Below are 19,894 nucleotides of genomic sequence, written 5' to 3'. Positions count from 1 at the left end.
CAAGACATTTGTTAAATTAAACGTATGCTGCTCGACTAATAGTGTTATATTTTTATATTTCTAAGCTGTGTATGAGCTGGATCTATACTGTTTTTGTAATATTGTTCAACTATCTGTAAACTGTCTGTTTTGCTTGTGTGTATATATATATATATATATAAATATATATGCATGTATTTATTTGCCATATTAATTAAAGAATTAAGATAATTTTGAAAGGAGTTCCTGTTTCTGTCTTCAACACAGGTTCTGGTTTATACCAGTTTATAAATGAGAATAAACAATTTGGTAAGACTAAGGTGACTAAAAATGATCTCCAAACTCTGATAAAGACCACTGAGGTATACGGCTGGTCTGTGACTGCTCAAAATTTAATGCAAAGACTCAATCCCAAATGATAAACAGAATAAATTATGCCTGCTTTGACCACCCCAGGTTGTAATTTTTCTGTAAATGAATTTATTCCACCTCTGGGCAGCATTAAACTGTGTAAAGACACTAAAATGCCACTTCTGTGCCAAGTTTGTGGTGTAAATTTAATTTACTACCAAATTGCACTACAGAAGTGCTACTGAAACGGCATTTAGGGTCTTTACAAAGTTTCAGAGATGGCATAAATGCATTTACACAGCAAACAGAACTATGCTTTGATATGAGGAGCTGAGGTAAAATAAAGTTAGGTCAGAGCTGGCTCAATTTAGTCTGGCTTTTATGCAGCATTAAGTTTTTACACAGACACAAAGCAGCCCTTACGAAAATTAACCAATATTTTACTACAAATAAAAGCCCACAAGGTTACTATAGTTAAACTGTGGTAACTACAAATTAACCACTAACACTAACCTTAGTTTAACCATGGTAACTGACATTTACTGGAAATATCGCGTTCGATTAAAGTTACATTTATTTTTATTCTAACCATTAGCTATGTGTTTTATGTTATAATGTGTGCTGTTATTTAAAGATTTTAAGAGTGTTGGAAAACGATACCTGCACACGTGCACGTGTAGACGAGCCTCGGCGACCTGAGGGGGAGTTTTAAACGGAACTCAATTTCCGTTTCATTTGTACTCGGACAGTATTAGCTGTAACACCAAACAAATCGACAACTTTAACACGTGCGGGGCTTTTTCTGAGCGTTCGCGCTGTGTTTAAACCTAAGGATCTTAGCTAAATAAAACACGTATACTTTAGGCAGAAAATGGTGGGGAAAATTAAACGGGTCCGGCAGAAGCTCCATCACGGCGCCGTGAAGCTGGAAAATGAGCACCAAAACAGAGCCACGCCGGAGAATACACCGATCAAACCCGTTCAACTCGCACAAACATATTCACAAGAGACCAAACTCAGCACATCTGACAGCAGCATCAACAATAACTCAAAGGTATGGATATGTGTTCGTATTATTCATTTGTCGTATACTATTAGATATTTCACAAGGGAGTGCCATATGATAATATTGTACCCCAGTGTCATTTCTCCTCAAGATGAACTAAAGATCTAAATGAGTTTCTTCATGTGTGTAGGCTTTCAGTTTTCCCTCTGGAGTTTTTGCTGGAACTAAGATCTCTAAAGAGTCTTTAGTTCAGACGTTGAAAGTTGATGAAGCATCACATGTGACCAACAGCAAACCGTCTGCAGGAGAACACAAAGGTTTGTTTTTCCCCTTCTTTTTTTTATATTTCTTACAGATTTGCTTTCAAATATGTAAACATTTCAACTGAATATTAAAGTTTCGTTTTTTTTTTAAATAAGCAAATCAAATAATACATAAATCATTATATCGTACTGTAATTGTAATATGTGCATCTTTTACATTTCAATGTGAAAATCAGATTCTTTATGATTTAAAAAAATGTAAAGAATGATTTATTATTGATTCTTGATTTTAATATTGTTTTTACTATTACAAAAATACTGTAATTGCACAATGTTTTAGCTTAATTCTGAAAGAGATGCAAAAGTTGTATAATTCTGTCAAATATGAAACAAAGCGTATACAAAATGAAGAATAATATTTATTTTATTGATGTGTCTAAATAATTTAATATTTTGATTCTGCTATTATGTTACACTTGAGAATTTGTTTAATTATTGTATTATAATATAGTATAAATAAATACTAATCTGTTCATATTTATATTTAAATATGTTGTTGACTAATTTAAAACTATGTCAAGAAATATTATCACTGTTATAGTTTTTCAACAGTTAATATATAACTCAAAAATGGTAATTGGTTATAATGTAATATACTGGATAACAATTCATGACTTTCCTTTATTTGACATTTAAATGTGAAAAATACTTGTGATTTTAATCTACGTAAAACAGAATATGTATAGGCCTAATGCAAATTAAAAAGGATGTTTATTCTATTCATTGGTCATAATCTGTATATATTAATTTCACTTTCTATTACATTGTTTTAACTGTGATTCTATTTGCACTAATTTATCATTTAATATGTATTTGGTGCTGATACACTCTATTTATAGGCTGTAATCATTTAATATTCATGTTAATGAAACTATTATAAAATAATAATTTAATATACGGTAATAAAAATGTAATAATATATTAAAATGTAATTACAAAAAATATTGTTAATATTTAAATGCATTTGTGGCCACAAGATGGCAGACTATTACATGTTTTCGAAATCTTGTAAAATCTAACTTAAACTTTGAAAATGATGTCTATAAAATGTATTGAGTATTGGATGTTTGTAATCAGGGGACAGAGATTTGATTCATGCTGTAACTCAAGAGGGTGGTGTAGCTTAGCGGTCAAAGAAGATCCAGGCTCCTCATTGAAAAGCTGCTGGTTCGAACCCAGGAAGTAAGCGAGTGGTGAAGTTGTTTCAGTGTAATGAAGGTATGAAGGTGTCACACGTCCTCTGGCTTTGACCGGTCTCTATAAGTGTCCCCTGCGTGTGAGTATTGAGGCTGGGTAAGGAGGGCTGTTCTATTCCTGTCTGTCTGCAGTATAAATAACTCAAGCGTGAACATTACAGCACTGCTGCATCAGTGCACTGACGTGACCGCGGCTCCACGGCTGTTTCTCTTGAGGAGGAGGCAACTAGTAAAGCTGGAGCCAGGATAGGAGTTACTGTGGCTATGGCTCCTGTTCTAGTATGTTTACTGTGTACTACTTAGTATTCAGTCTTTTAGTGAGTGGGTTTTTCTGCAGACATCTTTAAAAAACTCTTAAACCACTTTTCCTTTACACACTTAATACTATTTTATTTGTTCAGTATTGACACAAACAAATTAACTCCATGTCTGGGAATATGTAATGTGTTTGGTATTTGTTTTTTTGGTGGAAATGTCATTTCGTTTAATTTTTTTGAAAAAGGCTAAGTTCGTAGCTATAGCATTTAATGTGTCCTAAATGCGCAACATTAACTTTTATATGTACTTAATGTATTTCAATAAGTGATATAAATCATTTTAATATAGTAAATAATGAAATGGTTTATTTAGATGGTTTGTTTTTTTTTTTTTGTATAAAAATTCAGTCCTTTTGGGATTTTCTTAGTTTATCAATTAATCAATGTATTATTTTAATAATATCCATTAGTTGTTTTAAAATTATTGATATATGTTATTTTTAAATACAATTTAATTAATTTGAAAATTAAAAATAATTATATAATATACATTTACTTAATTTAATGCTTTAATATTTAATATTATACACACATAAAATAGAAAAGAATAACATTTAAAATGACAATATATTAATTTGAATTGTTATTAAATGTAAATTATTTAATATGCTTGATTTGTTTGAATACGCTTCAAATTCAGTCAGTGATATTTCATTTTTTATATATGGGTTTTGTACATGTAACAATAAACAGAAACATTTTTTTTACATAAAATATGTAAGAATAAATTGTAAATATAATTAAATAACACACACACACAAATATATATAGTTGATATAAACATAATATATTTATTTATTTTTATTTATTTATTTTTACATGCTCCATTTAAAATCATTCGGAAGATATTTGATGTTTTGTTTGTTTTTGTACATTTTATGCACACACATAGTACACACAATTAAAAATGATATATTTTATTTGAATATCTTTTTAGTCTATGCTTCATTGGTGTAGTTGGAGGATCTAGTTTGATGTGCCCCGGTTGCGTCTGCGCTTGACGAGGTCGAGGTGGAGAAGGGATGTGCCCGCGGCTCTGCTTTGACAGAACGAGATCTTTCGCCTCTTTAATTGGGAGTATCATTGTCTCAGTGTGACCTCGGAAATTCACCTCCAGCTCATCTCCCCAGACGCCCTGCCACCTCTCCTCACAGCGCTGGCGGGACGGGGAGATGAGAAGTGCAAGTGCAGAGGGGCAGAAAGGGCAGCCGGGGTGTTGTGTCCGCTCCTAATTGGCGGTGTCCGTTTCAGCCAGCTCTCTGAACATGATGCTCTCTCTGGGATGGATGTGGTGGGAATGATGGATTTTTTCCCCTACCCCTGGTTTGTGGCAAACAGACGGATGCAGAGCCGAGATTGGGTTTCCAGCGTCAGGAGTGCTGGGGGGAGATATGAGGGCCGGAGATCCCTATCGGGCAGATACAGCAGAAAAACACCACTGTTGTTATTCCTGTGGTGGCTGATGGTTGGATCGAGTCGCTCGCTGATGGGGGTTGTTTGTGATCTGAGTGAGAGTGGTTTAGTGATGGCTTTAAATGGTTCAGAGTGTGGAAAACTGATTGAGGATCAGTAAAAGGGACTAGAAACTAGCAAACAGATGTTGAATGGAAAGAATGTAAACTAAAGTTTGGTATTTTGTTATTGTAATTTATGGTTTGCATTTGAAGATTCTGGTCGTCTTTTCTTTGGGTTTGCATTATAATTCGAGTGTAAATTCGAGCATAGCTGTAGAAGTAAATCTCAATCCATTCAACCCTGTTACAGGAGTTATTTGAAGAAAAAAGTATCAAACAAACAATTTAGGGGTAATAAGGTTAACCAACAACTAAAAACCAATATGTGACTAGCTAGTGCCTGAGTTAGATCTAAATTAAAGCTAAATGTTCAACCCTGTTACTCGTTCATATTTATGTGTTTTTATTTGATAGATTTTGTTTTATTCTTTCATTTTCAGGGTATTTGGCAGAATTTAAATTGCATAAAGTTTGGTAACAGGGTTGAATAAACTGTTTTTTTAAATATAAATATATGTGTGTGTGTGTGTGTGTGTGTGGGCATAAATATGCAAACATATACATATATAATATTTATCAAGAATATATAAAGTTATACTATTTTTATATATATATATTAATAATTTTAGTGTCTACCATACAAATTTTCAACACTGTTACAGGATATTTAACTAATATATATATATATATATGTATATGTATATGTGTGTGTATATATAACCATTTTTATAATATATTTTTTTTACTGTTTAAATATCCCGTAATATTGTTGAAAATTTTGTATGTGTCTACTAAATGTATGCAGAAAAGTTTTTTTTGTTGTTGTTGTTGCTATGTTTAAATGCCATAAATTTACTTACTCTAAATTACTTGTGTAATTGTGGCAAACATATAATGTGCTAAATATAATATATTATTTAACAATGTAACATTTGAAGAAAAAAGTATCACGCAGTGTAAAAATATCTTGTTCTGAATTTATTGCCTTTTAATACAATATATATTGAGTTTCGGGCTCCCCGTTTTCTCATTATTGTCATTTTCCCAGCGGCGTTGTTTAAAAGCAGATGTTTGTGTTGTATTATCATATCATTGAAGGATGCAGAGGCTGAGGGCGTTTGTGTCTGGACTTCACATTGAGGTCTTTCTGTCAGAGATGGTCAGTCTGGAACAAGTGATATAGTGAGGAGAAATGTGGGTCGTAGGACATGACGTTTATCTCTCTTATCGAGTCTCTGGAGGACTCGTTTCTCCTTGAGCAGTTTGACCATGGCTGTGTCATGCCCATATACAGACAAAAACACACAGACGTCTGTGTGTGTTTATAAGACTGTTAAAACTGAGTGAAAGCTTGTTTTGATGTGTACATGACACGTAATCGTTCAGGATTTATAAGTAACTCTCATGTTATTCTCTTGAGTCTCCTGCATTGAATCTGTCTCCTGGTTCATCTTTCCTCACAGGAAGATGACGGTCATTTGAGATGCTGTTTCTCTCACAAACACACACACACACACACACACTCACAACAGGCCAGTCATCTCAAAGTGATCGACACGTACAAAATAGCAGACATAAATGCACAGAAATGTGCTGCGGATGTGGCTAAATTTTTTCCAATTGGATTACAGATGTTGATTCACTTTTCACGGCTGGGAAATGAGTGAAACCCCTCTCTGGCATCAAAATGTGGAAAACACACATACAACAAACTGAAATAATTGAAGTTAAATCATTTAGTTTGAGCACAGTATGAAAATATTTTTATTGGAAAAGAGATAAAAACATTTTTGTAGATATTTTGTCTTACTCATTTATACAAAATTTGTAATTTATTTATTGCGTTTTAATCTGTGGATAAATAAAATGGTAGGTTTTATTATTATGTAAAGTAAACCTTGTTAGATACCTCCACGCAAAAAAACTTCTTTATCACGATATGAGGAATTTTGACATTTCACTGTAACGATATGAATCATTATATTGTTATTTTTGCTTTTAATAAAGTCTTAATGATAGAAAGATTTGTGATACCAAAGAAATTTCTAAATCTTGTCACCAGTGACATCACAAAAAACGAATACTAGCCTAAAAAAGAAAAAGGAAATGGAGACAAGTAAACAGTCAGCGATTGCAAGCAACAAGACACACACACAAAAAATACTGTAGACCAAATATAAAGTAATCAAATGTATAAAAACACTGCATATTCTTCACTGTGGGAAATAAATATATATTCCTCCTTATTAAAGTTACAAAAGTGATTTAGTCAAGAGCAGTGAGAGATTTTCTCTCTTGTTGTTTGATTAAAATGAATGAGAGACAGCAGGAATATTAGACTGCTGTCACTTTAAGAGCTGCCCGGATACAATATACTGTTACACAAGTGTTTTCTTTCTCCGCTATTTGTTTACACTGAAGATCTAAATTACTTTGATTAATGATACTTGCAAAGACAGGCATTTTGACAAACGAGTGTGTATTTTACTGTTCAAGGCTTATAAAGCAGTAAAATAATTAAATAGCCTTGTCTTCATGTGCCACTCTGACAGCGATCAAATGTAGTGAAATGAGTTCTCCTTCGCAGCTGATTGCGTTTCAAGAGCTTAAAATATCTGGTTTAAAACAGCGATGCTTATAAACACATGCAAACAGTAAGTTTTCATCACCACGTAGAACAGCAACGTCTGGTGAGCGTTTAACCACGATAGACACGAGTCCAAATTCATTACTGGATGACAAATTTCTACTATTTCAATGTGTTTACCAGTATATCGCACACATAAAAAAAAAAAAAAAGAAAAAAAAAAAAAAAAATATATATATATATATATATATATATATATATATATATATATAAACAATGGAAATTGCATTAAAATGTCCAAAAATCAAATTTTTGCACTCATTAGTTATGCAAATTTAGGGGAAAATTGCTATAATTAAAGGTAATATAACACAAGGCTTGTTTTGCAAGTCTGCTTTGCTTTGAAATATGCTTTATATAACCGTGATACCTCTTTGCTTTTGTTTTTGCAATGAAATGTGACCATGACACATTTTTCTGAGACTCAACGTTGTCCTCTTAAACATAAAGGTGCTGATTTGACCAAAAAGCTGCGTTTAATTGATCTGTATTGTGGTGAACGTCCACAGCCAGAAGGAGAGGTCAGTGAGGTCTCAGTGACCAGATGTTTGCAGAGCTGCGAAGGCGTTTTTCATGATCAAATATCTCATACAAACTCTTTTCCTCTGAATGTTGCTCAGCAACCAGAAGCTTGTTGGTGGTTGAGTTTCTCCCTGGAGATGAAAATCGCAGAGGTCGACTCATTCTGTTCCTTTCTCTTTGGGTTTAATGCACTTGTGTTATTTTTGGACAAAACGTTCACTGTAATATAACTTTTTTTAGCATATGTTGCACAACACGGACCATTTCAGAGTGCCAAGCGAAATTGTGTTTGGGCAGTTTGTTGTTTTATGCTGATTTTCACAATAATTCAATTATTATTAATTAATAGTATCTTTGATTTACACTATCAACCAGATAATTATGATATTCAGTTATTAATACAAATGTAATTATTTTTGTTTAACACACAGTATGCATTTTCTGAAAGTAGAGCATGTAAATCTTGACATTTTCTATTTTTTCAAAGCTTTTTATTAGACTTTTTTTAATAGTAATTATAATTTATACTAATAACTGGAATGGTATAATAATACAAAATTATTAACAACAATAAGTTGTATTTTTCTGAAAGTAAAACATATCTTTTGATGTTTTTATTTTTTTCAACGCACAATTTTTAAATATTTAATTAGCATAATTATTATTACTAATTATGTTATAACAATATTAAATGTTTAATTTAGTATTTTTTTAAAGCCAATGTGCATTTCCTGATAGTGAAGCATTTTTTAATACACCCATTTAAATGTTGTTTTTAATAGTTATAATTATTATTATTAATTATACTAATGATTGGAATATTATAATATTTCCTGATTAAAAACAACTTAATAGATTTTATTAAGTGCACAGTATGTGCATTTTATAAAAGTGCTGACATTTTTATTTTTTAAATTTACAGAAATTGAATAGTGTTTTATTAATAGTCATTATCATTCTTTATACTAACAATTTGAATGTTATAATTAAATTATTACAAACAAATTAATTATTTTTATTAAGCACCCATATGAGTGGATTTTCTGAAACAGTAATTTAAATCTAAAAACAAGAAAAGGTAATTATTATTCAATACACCATCAGAATATGTTGTTAATTAATTAATAACAATTTAATATTTTTATTTGGTCTATATTTTATGAAAATGAAGGGAGTAAAGCATGTGCATGACATATGACGTCTTAAAGAGGTTTATTTGTGGTTTGACCTCAGTGGTCTGTGAATGACCTCTGTCAGATGGACAATACACTGATACATACACACACAGGCAAATACAGATACCTCGTCACACTCGATCTGATCCCCAGAGGTCAGCACAATCGTTAAATACGCACAATATGCTCCTTCTGATAAGACGTCACTATCCGGGAACAGGAAGAGTTACATGCAGTTAAACAGACAACAGACATCCTACTGTAATCTATCCACACGAGGACTGTTGTTATTTTCCCTTCTATATGCTTTCCCACAGCCACACATGCCATAATATTTGATCTGACTGAAATCACTTAAACTTCTGTCTAATTTCAGAACATTGCTGAAAAAAAAGTTAAATTAATTTAGTTTTACTTTTCCCACCATACTTTATTTTCTGAGCCAGCAGTGCAGTTCCAGGTTCATTTCTGTTGGGAACTGAACCTGCAGCCTTTGTGTTCACAGCCTCAACTGATTGGCTGAGTTATTTTGACAGGTGTGTGAAGTTCATGCTCCGTAGACAAAACAAAGCCCACATGAACCAAAACACCTGCATTTAAACCAAAACCAAAGCCCTCTTCAAAGAATAAGCAGAATGTGTAATGCATGTTTTACGTTTTGTATTTAAACCAGTGTTGTTGCTGGTAACTAAACTTAAAACGAATAAAAATTGTTTTCATTCATTAAAATAAATAAAAACGAAGCTTTAAAAAAATCAGACACTACTTTTTTAAGATTTTTTTTTTTTTTTTTTTTTTTTTTTAGCTAAGACCATTTAAATAGTTTTCATTAAATTAGATTAGGTTGAAATGAAATAGAAATGATTTAGAAATGATTAAAAAGATCAATTTGTTCATTAATTAAAATAAAGCTGAAATTAATTCTAATATGTTTTAGATAGAAACCTTGAACTTATTAAACGTAATCTTAAGATTAGAAATGTTGAAATAAATGAAAGTATTAAAATGACAAAACATACTGACATTAAAAAAAATTATTTAAGCTAAGTAGAAAAATACAAAAACTAATAAAAATGTCTATATAATAATTTATAGTAGTAATAATACTAAAAAACACTGGTTTAAATTCGTTCCCATTTGAAAGTAATAGTTAAGTAATAGTTTGTATTCCATTTTTATTTTTATAAATTCCTGTACCATTTTATCATTTTTATTCTTGTTTATTTATTTATTATTTTATTTTTTAGCTATATTTTTTTCACCAAATTGGTAATGCATTCTAAACTAAATATAAAGCACACTTTTTAGCTTTTTCTTTTTCCTCTTTTGAGAATGATGGTCATTCATATTATTATTATTATTAATGTTATTATTATTACTATTAAGCCTTTTAGTGTTGAACGCATAAAATATTTGTAAAATTGATCTGTAATGGTCCGTATGGAATTGTCTTTTTTTTTCAGGCACAGGAGAAAAGAAGCAGCAGTCGAAGAAAGAAAAGATGAAGGAGCGCAGGGAAAGATGGCTTAACAGTGAGTGTTTTTTCACCTACTCTTCTTTCTTTCCCGCAAAGAAAAACGCTAATATCATCAACCGAATGTGAAGCCATTTCTTTCATGGTGAACTGATCTCATGGGCCGGAGGGAACTTCAGAGATGGATATGGCGGGATCATTAACGCCGCACCCCGATTCTGACGCCTGTAAACGCTCGGGCCGATCAATGCGGCGTGTAACACAAGCTCGGGCCGAGGTGATTATAATTAGGATCTAATGGGACTCACGGCTCCAGCCGAAACCCAAGCCTCAGACTGCATGCGGCATTGTCAGGAAATTAAAAAGGGGGGAGGTTTGAGATGTCGATAGATTCATAAAACTCAAAGACCTTCAAGGTCTTAACAAATGGTGTACAAAAACACTCATATACCAGGTTAACAGAGTCATAACCGCGGTAGAAAAAACCAGAATGGCCACTTGTGAGATGAAAAATGACATTTAATTTGTGTTTGCAAAAAGACCTAGTGCTTCTGTCGAGAAGTGCTTCGCTGTCTGTTTTTTTTCTTCCCTACATGTACTTTGTTGTTTTTGGACTGAAGCGCTTGGGGTGTCCTGCTTACTGTCTCAGAGCTTGGGTTTGGGTTTAGATGGTCGGGTGACATCAGTTTTCTGTCTGAGAGCTGGACAGGAAGTCACACTGGATATAGGCTTACTGGAATTAACCAACTTTCTATTTTTTAAATCAGAAATTATGTGTGACTTACTGTGACTTTACCGTGATATGTATCGTTTGAGATATTATTTAAAACCAGTTTATTTCTTCGATTCCTTGCCACGATTAAAAGGAGACTTGTTTATTTGAAGTGCTTTTGTGTTAAGAAATATACACTTTTATTTTTTTAAATGGTTTTATTTTATGCTTTTGTCTTTTGTTTTTATGAATGTGTGCCATTTTATGTTAAACCTTTTGTTTTGTTTTTAATTTGTGTATATATATTATGCTTTTATTATTATTATTTTTTATGTATAGCCTTTTATTTTACTTATTTTTCTTTTTGTGTTTAATGCTTCTGTTTTTTTAAAAGGTGTTTAGGCAGTTTTTATTTTATGTCTTTAAAAAATTTTTTTTACTATTTTATAATTTTGTTTATATTTTATCCTTTTTAATTCATTTGACATTTAATTTAATTTATTATGTTTTATATAAATTTGTTTGTTTTCGTGCTTTTATGGTACTTTGTGCCTTTTATGTCTTTCTGTTTAACAGCAGTTTGTTATTAAGTAAATTATTATTTTTATGATCCTTTTTTATTTTATACCTTTTTTATACACTTGTAGTTTTATTTTATGCTTTATTTTTTTATTCACTTTAATGCCATTTTATTTCATCCAATTTATTGTTGTATTTATTATTACAATATTATCATCAATTATTTTTATTATATACTATAATCTATATGCACATTTTTAATTTATACTTTTTTTAAACACATCTTTAAAAAGTTATGCCTTTAATATATGTATTTTATACTTTATTCAGTAATGTTTTGTTTTATACTCTTTATTTTATGATTTCCCTTGTTTTTAAATGATCCCTTTTTATGTATCCTAATTTAATTGTTGTTTTTAACTGTTTAATTTTGTTCCTTTTCGGCTTGTCAGAGAACAGAAAAGACAATGAGAAACGGATTGGGAAGTGGCTTCTCGCAACTGTTCAAAGAGCCTGTGTGAATTTAAAGGAACATGTGAATCTGTGTCTGCACTTGTTCATGTGTAGTTTGTGTCTGTGTGGTCTCCAGAGATCAGTGCGATCAAGCTTGCGCGTGAGCAGCAGGTGGCGCAGGCGCGGAGGAAGGCCACACCCGTGGTGGGCGACATGAGGCCGCTGGCGGACGCCCTTCCTGAACTCTCCCTGCTCCTCCCGTCTCTCAAAACCTCTGCTGGCGCACGGCAGAGAAACAAAGCGTAAGCCTCCGTTTTCTCATTACTACACACAAGCTCTGGGAACATTTATGCAGATTTGTGCATATTTTCTGGCGTGAATGAGCTTCTCAAAACATCAATTCATACAAACAGATTTCATTCAACACCTCTTTCTCTTTTATTGGATTCATTTTCTGCAAACCAATTTACATCTTTTCTTTTTCTGCCCTGTTGAGGTCTATATATATTTACTGAATGTTTATAGTACATTTAAACTATTCATTTTTATATTTCCCCAGAAAGATATCTAATAAAATGCCAAAGGACATAACATAATCTCATAAATCTCAGTTTCATTTTGTTTTACAAATGAATTCTGCGTCAACAAAAACTAAAAGTCTTAAGTAATCACAGATCACTGGAAGCTATGAAAATACATTGGTCAATAACAACAAATAATATATTTATTAGTGCTGTCAAATGATTAGTCGCATCCTAAATAAACGTTTTTGTTTACATTATATATGTGTGCTCTTTTGTATATTTATTATTTATATATAAATGCACACATATGCATGTACATATTTAAGAACACTTATACACTTAAAATATTTATATATAATATAAATTATATTAACATAAATATATACATGGAAATATTTTCAAAATATATACGTGTTTGTATTTATATATGCATAATAAATATACACAGAACACAGAAAATCTAATCGGCTTGTAATTGGTCTTTACTTTGGAGTGATTTTGTTCTGCATTATTGTCTTTTTTTAATGTCTTTTTATTTCCGTTTTAGTTATTTTAGTACATTAAGGTAAACTAAATGAAAGTTAGAATGATTGCCTTGGCCACTATCTGAAATATATATTTTCTTCAGTTAAAGTTTATTTTATTTAAAGTGACCCAAATGTTTTTACTGTTATTGTTTTAGTTAACTATAATAACCCAGGTGTTAAAATGTAAACCTTAAACCGCAGACGAAACTCTTCAGTCGCCCCATAAGCATATTATAGTAAAAAGTAGATTTATATCGCACACAGGCTCTCAATGTATTTCTTAAGAAATTAAGCATGTCACGTGTCGACAGCAATTCACACCGTTTTGTAGATTAATCGACTCACAACTGTTTAACTGCTTTGATTCAAACCACATCAGTCTGTTTTCTCCGTTTGTTTGTGGTGTTCTGTCTGTTTGTGGTTTGATGTGTTTTGAAGTCTTGCTTTGTCTTGAATGAGTCATAAATAACACTTGTGTGAAGAAAGCCTGTGCTCTGGAGATCTTCAAAGCCCGTCTCCAAATATGCCTCTACATCTCTCTATATTTAACACACTTGAGCTTTTTTCTGACACGTGTTTTTTTTTTGTTTGTTTTTAAGTTGATGATAAATATAAATTGTTTCGCATGTAACACAATTGTTTGTTCTTGTTTCTCATCACAGTTTGGTTAAGAAGAAACCAGAACCCACAAACTTCAGCTTGATGAAACCAGCCCAGAAACGAAAACTACTGTAAGACAATACCTTCCCTTTTATTTCCAAGCTTTGTCATGACAGTTGAGCACATTCTTTGTTGAATGAAAATTTAAAATATATTAAACGAAAAATACCAAATCGTAATGTGAGAAAATACCAAATCGTAATGTGAGAAAATACCAAGTCGTAATGTGAGAAAACACCAAATCGTAATGTGAGAAAACACCAAATCTTTTGAGGTAAAAAGATTATTAAAAAATAATACCCTGTGTTTTGTAACATGTAATGTTTAATGTGCGTAAGCTGCAGGAATTATTCAATTGCAAGCCATTTAAAACAATTTATTTGCACATTTTTATGCAAAATATAGATTCCACAGGATAATATTTCAAAAAGACACTGATTGCAAATGTGGCTACAATTATTGGTGAGAAGAAAGTATTAACCTTCTTTATTTTTAAATTATTGTCATGACAATTAAACACATAACATTAATAAAAAATAAAAATAAACGAAGTTATTTAAAAAATGTACATTTATAATTTAGATAAAATATTTTTACTTATTATTATAAATAATTGTATTGTTTTAATCTATCTATCTGTCTGTCTGTCTATTTTTACACACACACACACACACGTGTATGCACTGTACAAATTTAGCAGGTCTGGTTTAGTCACATAACATTTTATTTGTGCACAGATATTATAACAAAGTCAACTGAATCTTTACATTTGTCTGGTTCCAGCGAGACTGAAGCATCTCACTTCAGCGAAGCCATGAAAAATCCCGCCTTCAAGACCAACCTTTTAGCTTCGCTTGGTGATCACCTGCGAAAACGTCTCAAACAGGAAGAGGAACAGAGTTAACCGCGACTCTGCTGCGCCGCCCTGTTGGTAGAGTCCAAGAACTGTATTTATCATACGCTGGTACATCGAAACAAACAAATACAGTAAAACCGGTTTTGGACTTCCAGAACAGGATATGAAAATGAAGAGGAATCCAGAGATTTGCGTAACTTGCTTTATCTGACATGCATAAACACTATGGAGGAAACGGTTTATCGCGGTTTCTCAAGTGTAATACCGTAAATGAGTTTTATGGGCTTGCTTTAATAATCATGTTGCCAGATATTTAATGAGTGTTTCCACGCCGTCTGTTCCACATGGTCTTGGCAAGATAAAAAATAAATCCATTGGAAAATGATTATGCATATGTTTTTTTTCTACTTTATTAGCAGCACATATTAAGAAAAGCTTGGCTTATAACAATAAAACGGTAAAAATAAAAACTCCATAGGCTTAAACGGCATTAAAAATGATGCATTCCTTACTATGAAACCGACTCTACCTGCTGCTTTCGTTCATTGAACATCGCAGACAAAAGCCTCTAATTAAAGCAAGATCTGATATATCAGACGTTTAGCATGTGCTTCTGTATTTCTATGGCAACACGTCGCAGAAAGAAGGGATGGGCGGATGAAGGAGAAATGTGCACCCAAAGCCTGTCATTAACCCGACTTCTCTTCATGGCTTCATGAGCGCAGACTGATGGGGCTCTTTGATGTCTGATATCAGGGAGGGAGGACCTTCTTTTGGGTCTCGTCTCAGCCAAACTGGATCCACTTCACAATCCCATCATGTGTGTAAACGCAACATTATGAAGTAGCAGAAGCACACATGTAATGTTTGTGATTAGGTGAGAGAGGACTGTGGGTGTAGATGGATGTTCTTCACCCACACGAGATTCATCTTCAGCCTGTTCTTGTTGGTCTTTCCTAAATCCATTTATTATAGGATAAGAAACTCTATGTATGATTTCAATGACAGATAGTTTAAAAGAAAAGCAACATTTCCGTATTAATATCTGCTCGGCGATAATCGTAGCCACATTTGCAATCAGTGTCAGAAATGAACAATATTCCTGACTTTCGTTTCTGTCAATGCAACTGTGTTGAATTGTTCGCAATTGAATTAATTCTTTATTCAAGTAATTATGTTAAATGTTACATAAATAATATATAAAGTTATAAAACATCACATACCTTCAAGGTTTTTTTTTTTTCAAATCTAGATAGTTTCTTTTTGCCTACTTTTGTTATTTTGTGTTTATTAATTATAACCTGACATTTATGAACCTGGTCAGTAGTCATTTACAATATTTATAAATTTTTTGACATTTAAAGAGAGTGATGTATAATTCTCAATTTAACTTTGTCTATCACTAGAAAAAAAATCTTCAGATTCAATAAAAAAAAAAAAATACCATGAAAAGACAAGTGTTGTATGATGTACAATAGCTAGATTGAAATGAATTCTGTGTGTTTGTACAACTGATTATAAGGTCAATTATGAATCTTAGGTGAAAGCATTAGTGAGTCTCTCAAAATCTGACAAGAACATGACTTGGCGATAATGTAAAGGAAGACTTTATGAATATAGACATTGAATATGATTGTATTTTCTCGTTGTGACATTATATTTTTTGACAGCTAAGTAAAGGCCATTAATTATGTTACTAGTCATTGAGTTACTTTAGCCTACTATTTCTACAGTTATACGAAAAAATGCTATGTTATAGTAATAATGAGCTTTTTAGTCTTAATGCACATAGCACAAGCTTAATTTTCATCTTTTGGTCTCAAATTCTTGCAGCGTTTCTAAAATCAGATTTGGCTGTTATATAAAGCAATATGCGTCAGTAGATGGAGGCGGCCGTTGCTCGCGTGCGCGTGCTCTTCATCCTTCAGCGGGTCAGGCTCGCACCCGCACCCCAGCCCCCCTCAGATGAGTGAGTCACACACACACACACACACACACACACACACGGGGTCAGAACCAACCGTCTCAAATGTATGTATTTTTTATGTAAAAATATTTATAAAATTCTATATTTTATTTAAATGGAAAATAATATTTTTTTATTTTTATTTATGCACATTTGGATTCAAATGCTAAATAATCCAGTGATGGCTCGGGATCTGTTTCAGACGGTCATTTAGTCAGATACTATTTTGTAAGTAGCCTTTGTTGTAGTATGCAATGATTAAATCCAGCAATTCAGCAAGTGCCATCCATAAATACATAAAAAAAAATAATAAAGATATATTTATATATAATATATATATATATATATATATATATATATATATATATATATATATATATATATATATATATATATCAAATTTTGCGTAAAAATATATAATGTGTGTCATGATGAAAATGTGAAAATTGTGTCTGGTGTTTCTTTTGGTTGGTCAGTCACACTAATTAATTATATAAATATTTTATTTATTATATAATATTAAATAATATTTTATTTATTATATAATATATATATATAGGTAAACATTGGAATACATACAAACATTTAAATGAATTTAAAATAAATTTAAATGTAAAATATTATATATATATAAACACAAATGTGTACTGTATGTATACATTCTGCCATTTTTACGTAGGCTATAATATATAGGCTATAATTATATATATCAGATTTCCTGTTTAACAAGTATGATTAAAAATGCAAAGGAATCTTTTAAAATAAAGAGAAAGAAAGTATACTGTAACAGAACAGTTATAATAACAGAACAGAACAGAATAATAATGCAGCTCTTAAAGAAAGAAAACAGGTAGTAGTCTTTAAAATTTCTCCGTACAAGTGAAACCATACGACCGTCTCCCTGACCAATCAGCGCTAGAATTTGGCCCGTCGAGCTCTGATGCACCAATCAAACGACAGAGAGTAGAAGAGCCCGCCCACCCTCTGACCAATCAGGTGTCCGCATCGGTTAGAACCCCTTTACGTCACCGTATTCGTCTCACCGATGCAAACGCGCATAATTGAATGACTCGCGGTGTGATGTACTGTAAGGCTCCGCGTGCTTTAATTCAACGAAAAACCACACGTCCGCTCTTCTAATACATTTATCTTTAATTCAGCATTTACGTTTGATTTCGTGGACGCTTTTTGTTCATCAGGATTCATCTCATCCCAGGATAGCAACCCAGCATCACACTGTGAGTAATATTCAAATTTATTCACGGACTAAATTATATATGCAATGCTTTTAGTCTACATTAACGTGCGTTTTACCAATACTACAAGATACCTGTATCAAATAAACAGTGATATTAATACTAATGAATGGTCCGTTATCTACAGTTCAGCATCCAGTGGTCCAGAAATGACTTCTGCTCACACACAGATGCTGATGTGCTGGATTATTTTTTGTGTTATTCAAATTAGTAACCAGACAAACTGAGTTGCATCCAAATGTATGGTTGACCAGCATTGACTGATGAGATTCTGGACACCCAAGTCAAAGGAGCATGTGTCCCAACTGCTTTTGTCTCTCATGAGGGCCAGCAGTTGGTTTCTGTGCACTGTTAGGGACGTTTTTTATATATATTTATTTATTTTACACATATATGTAAGATTATACATGCCGATGTTTTAAGTTATGGTGTATTTTAAATAGTACATTTTAAATAATATTAATAATAAAATGCATATTACATTATGATATTAATTTGCTAACACTTTTATTTTAAGGTGTCTTTGTTACACAGGTTACATGTACTTATTATTATAATCAAAATTAATTATGCATAATTACATGCAAGTAAACCTTAATCCTAACCCTAACTATATAGTAAGTTAATGTAGTTAATTAATATTACTCCGTACTTAAATGCATAATTACAATGTAACAAAGACACCTTAAAATAAAGTGCAATTAATTTAAACCTCAGACCTTTTTTGTTGTCTAGGTTATTGTTTGATATTTCTAATCAAAGTTTATTAGTTTTATTTTATTATTTGTATATATATATATAATTCCAAATATATATTATATATAATATTTTATATATTTTTTCATATTTGCATATAAAACATCCATATAAACAATGCATACATTTTGATTAAATGGAAAAATAAATGAACACATAATATAATATTATGTATAAAAGGATGTAATATATAGGGGCACATGAATCCAGATTAATTTTAAGTCTCTGTCGCTGTTCTGTACTGATGCTGAAAACGGCTTTGTACTTTTGTTTGGATTCCAAATTCCAATCATAGTTTGTTTAAGGAAAAACTATCTAAACCACTTGCCCGGGCGAGTATGAATTCTGCAAGTAAAGAAATGACGTGGAATTGAGCCTGGTATGATAGAAATGAAAGAAAGAGAAAATACACAGAGGTCGAGCAGAATACAGAGATCAGAGCATTTTAAAAGTTTTATTAGTATTTTAGACTGGGTCCCTTTCGGTGTCTAACAAGGTCTTCATCCATTCCTGGACTGCTTTGAAGCGCAGTGATGATGGTCAGTCCTAGCACATATCGGCCAGACGTCAGGCAGTTTGCCAAACCTTGATCTTTCAGAAGAGCTCTTTAACAGAAATTGCATTTGGTTAGATGATCTTACTGAATTGCTGAGCAGCAACCCGTTTTACATCAAACAGTTTAGAGTTAGGATGAGAATAAACTAAAGTTCTCTATTTCCATATCACACACTGCACTGAAGCCGCATGAATATCACCTTGTGGAAAACAACCATAGGCGCAGTAGATTAGGAGCGCAAAAGTAGCCAAACCCTGTGCAAAATCTGCTTTTTATTTTGCTAAACTATTAAAAGAGGCACTGTAACAATTGCATCATTTAATATAACATTATCAGATATTTCATGTGTAATATTGTCTATTTCGTTATGTACATTTTCAGTTTAAATATGTAAATAAACAAGACATTTTTATTCATAATTAATTTCTTAATATTTAATGCAGTCCTGATATGAACATATTTCACAATCTATAATGTTCAACAGTTTCCATCTTCGCGTTAATGTCTTGTAGTCTGAACCTGCCCATTAATAACTTAACACGTTTATGACCGCTCAACATCAGCTTATGCGTGTCTTTTATTTTGGAAAAACTTTACTTTTTATT

General features: G+C 32.0%; 1 protein-coding gene and 1 long non-coding RNA gene across 3 annotated transcripts in view; one reads left to right on the top strand and one right to left on the bottom strand.

Annotated features, from left to right (window-relative positions):
• Positions 1–1,124: 1,124 nt before the first annotated feature.
• LOC113039466 (protein FAM207A-like) lies at positions 1,125–15,140 on the top strand. Its single transcript, XM_026197355.1, has 6 exons — positions 1,125–1,384; positions 1,527–1,653; positions 10,494–10,562; positions 12,325–12,490; positions 13,902–13,970; positions 14,683–15,140. The coding sequence occupies exons 1-6, from the start codon at positions 1,202–1,204 to the stop codon at positions 14,801–14,803; spliced, it is 735 nt and encodes a 244-aa protein (XP_026053140.1). The 5' UTR covers positions 1,125–1,201; the 3' UTR covers positions 14,804–15,140.
• Positions 15,141–19,222: 4,082 nt separating this feature from the next.
• Positions 19,223–19,894, bottom strand: part of LOC113039465 (uncharacterized) — a 35,015-nt gene continuing 34,343 nt past the window's right edge. Inside the window, exon 4 of one of the 2 annotated variants that reach the window (XR_003275015.1) lies at positions 19,223–19,279. This is a non-coding gene — a long non-coding RNA (uncharacterized LOC113039465). Of the gene's footprint in view, positions 19,339–19,894 lie in introns of both variants that reach the window. The other variant, XR_003275014.1, reaches the window with a different exon arrangement.

The sequence above is a fragment of the Carassius auratus genome, chromosome 22 (assembly GCF_003368295.1).
Source record: "Carassius auratus strain Wakin chromosome 22, ASM336829v1, whole genome shotgun sequence".
Lineage (NCBI taxonomy): Eukaryota > Metazoa > Chordata > Actinopteri > Cypriniformes > Cyprinidae > Carassius > Carassius auratus.
This window is presented reverse-complemented; position numbering and strand designations above follow the sequence as displayed.

Coding starts and splice junctions, on each gene's coding strand:
- LOC113039466 (XM_026197355.1), top strand. CDS start 1,202: ATGGTGGGGAAAATTAAACGGGTCCGGCAGAAGCTCCATCACGGCGCC. Junction 1,385..1,526: donor GCATCAACAATAACTCAAAG/GTATGGATATGT, acceptor TCATGTGTGTAG/GCTTTCAGTTTTCCCTCTGG. Junction 13,971..14,682: donor GCCCAGAAACGAAAACTACT/GTAAGACAATAC, acceptor GTCTGGTTCCAG/CGAGACTGAAGCATCTCACT.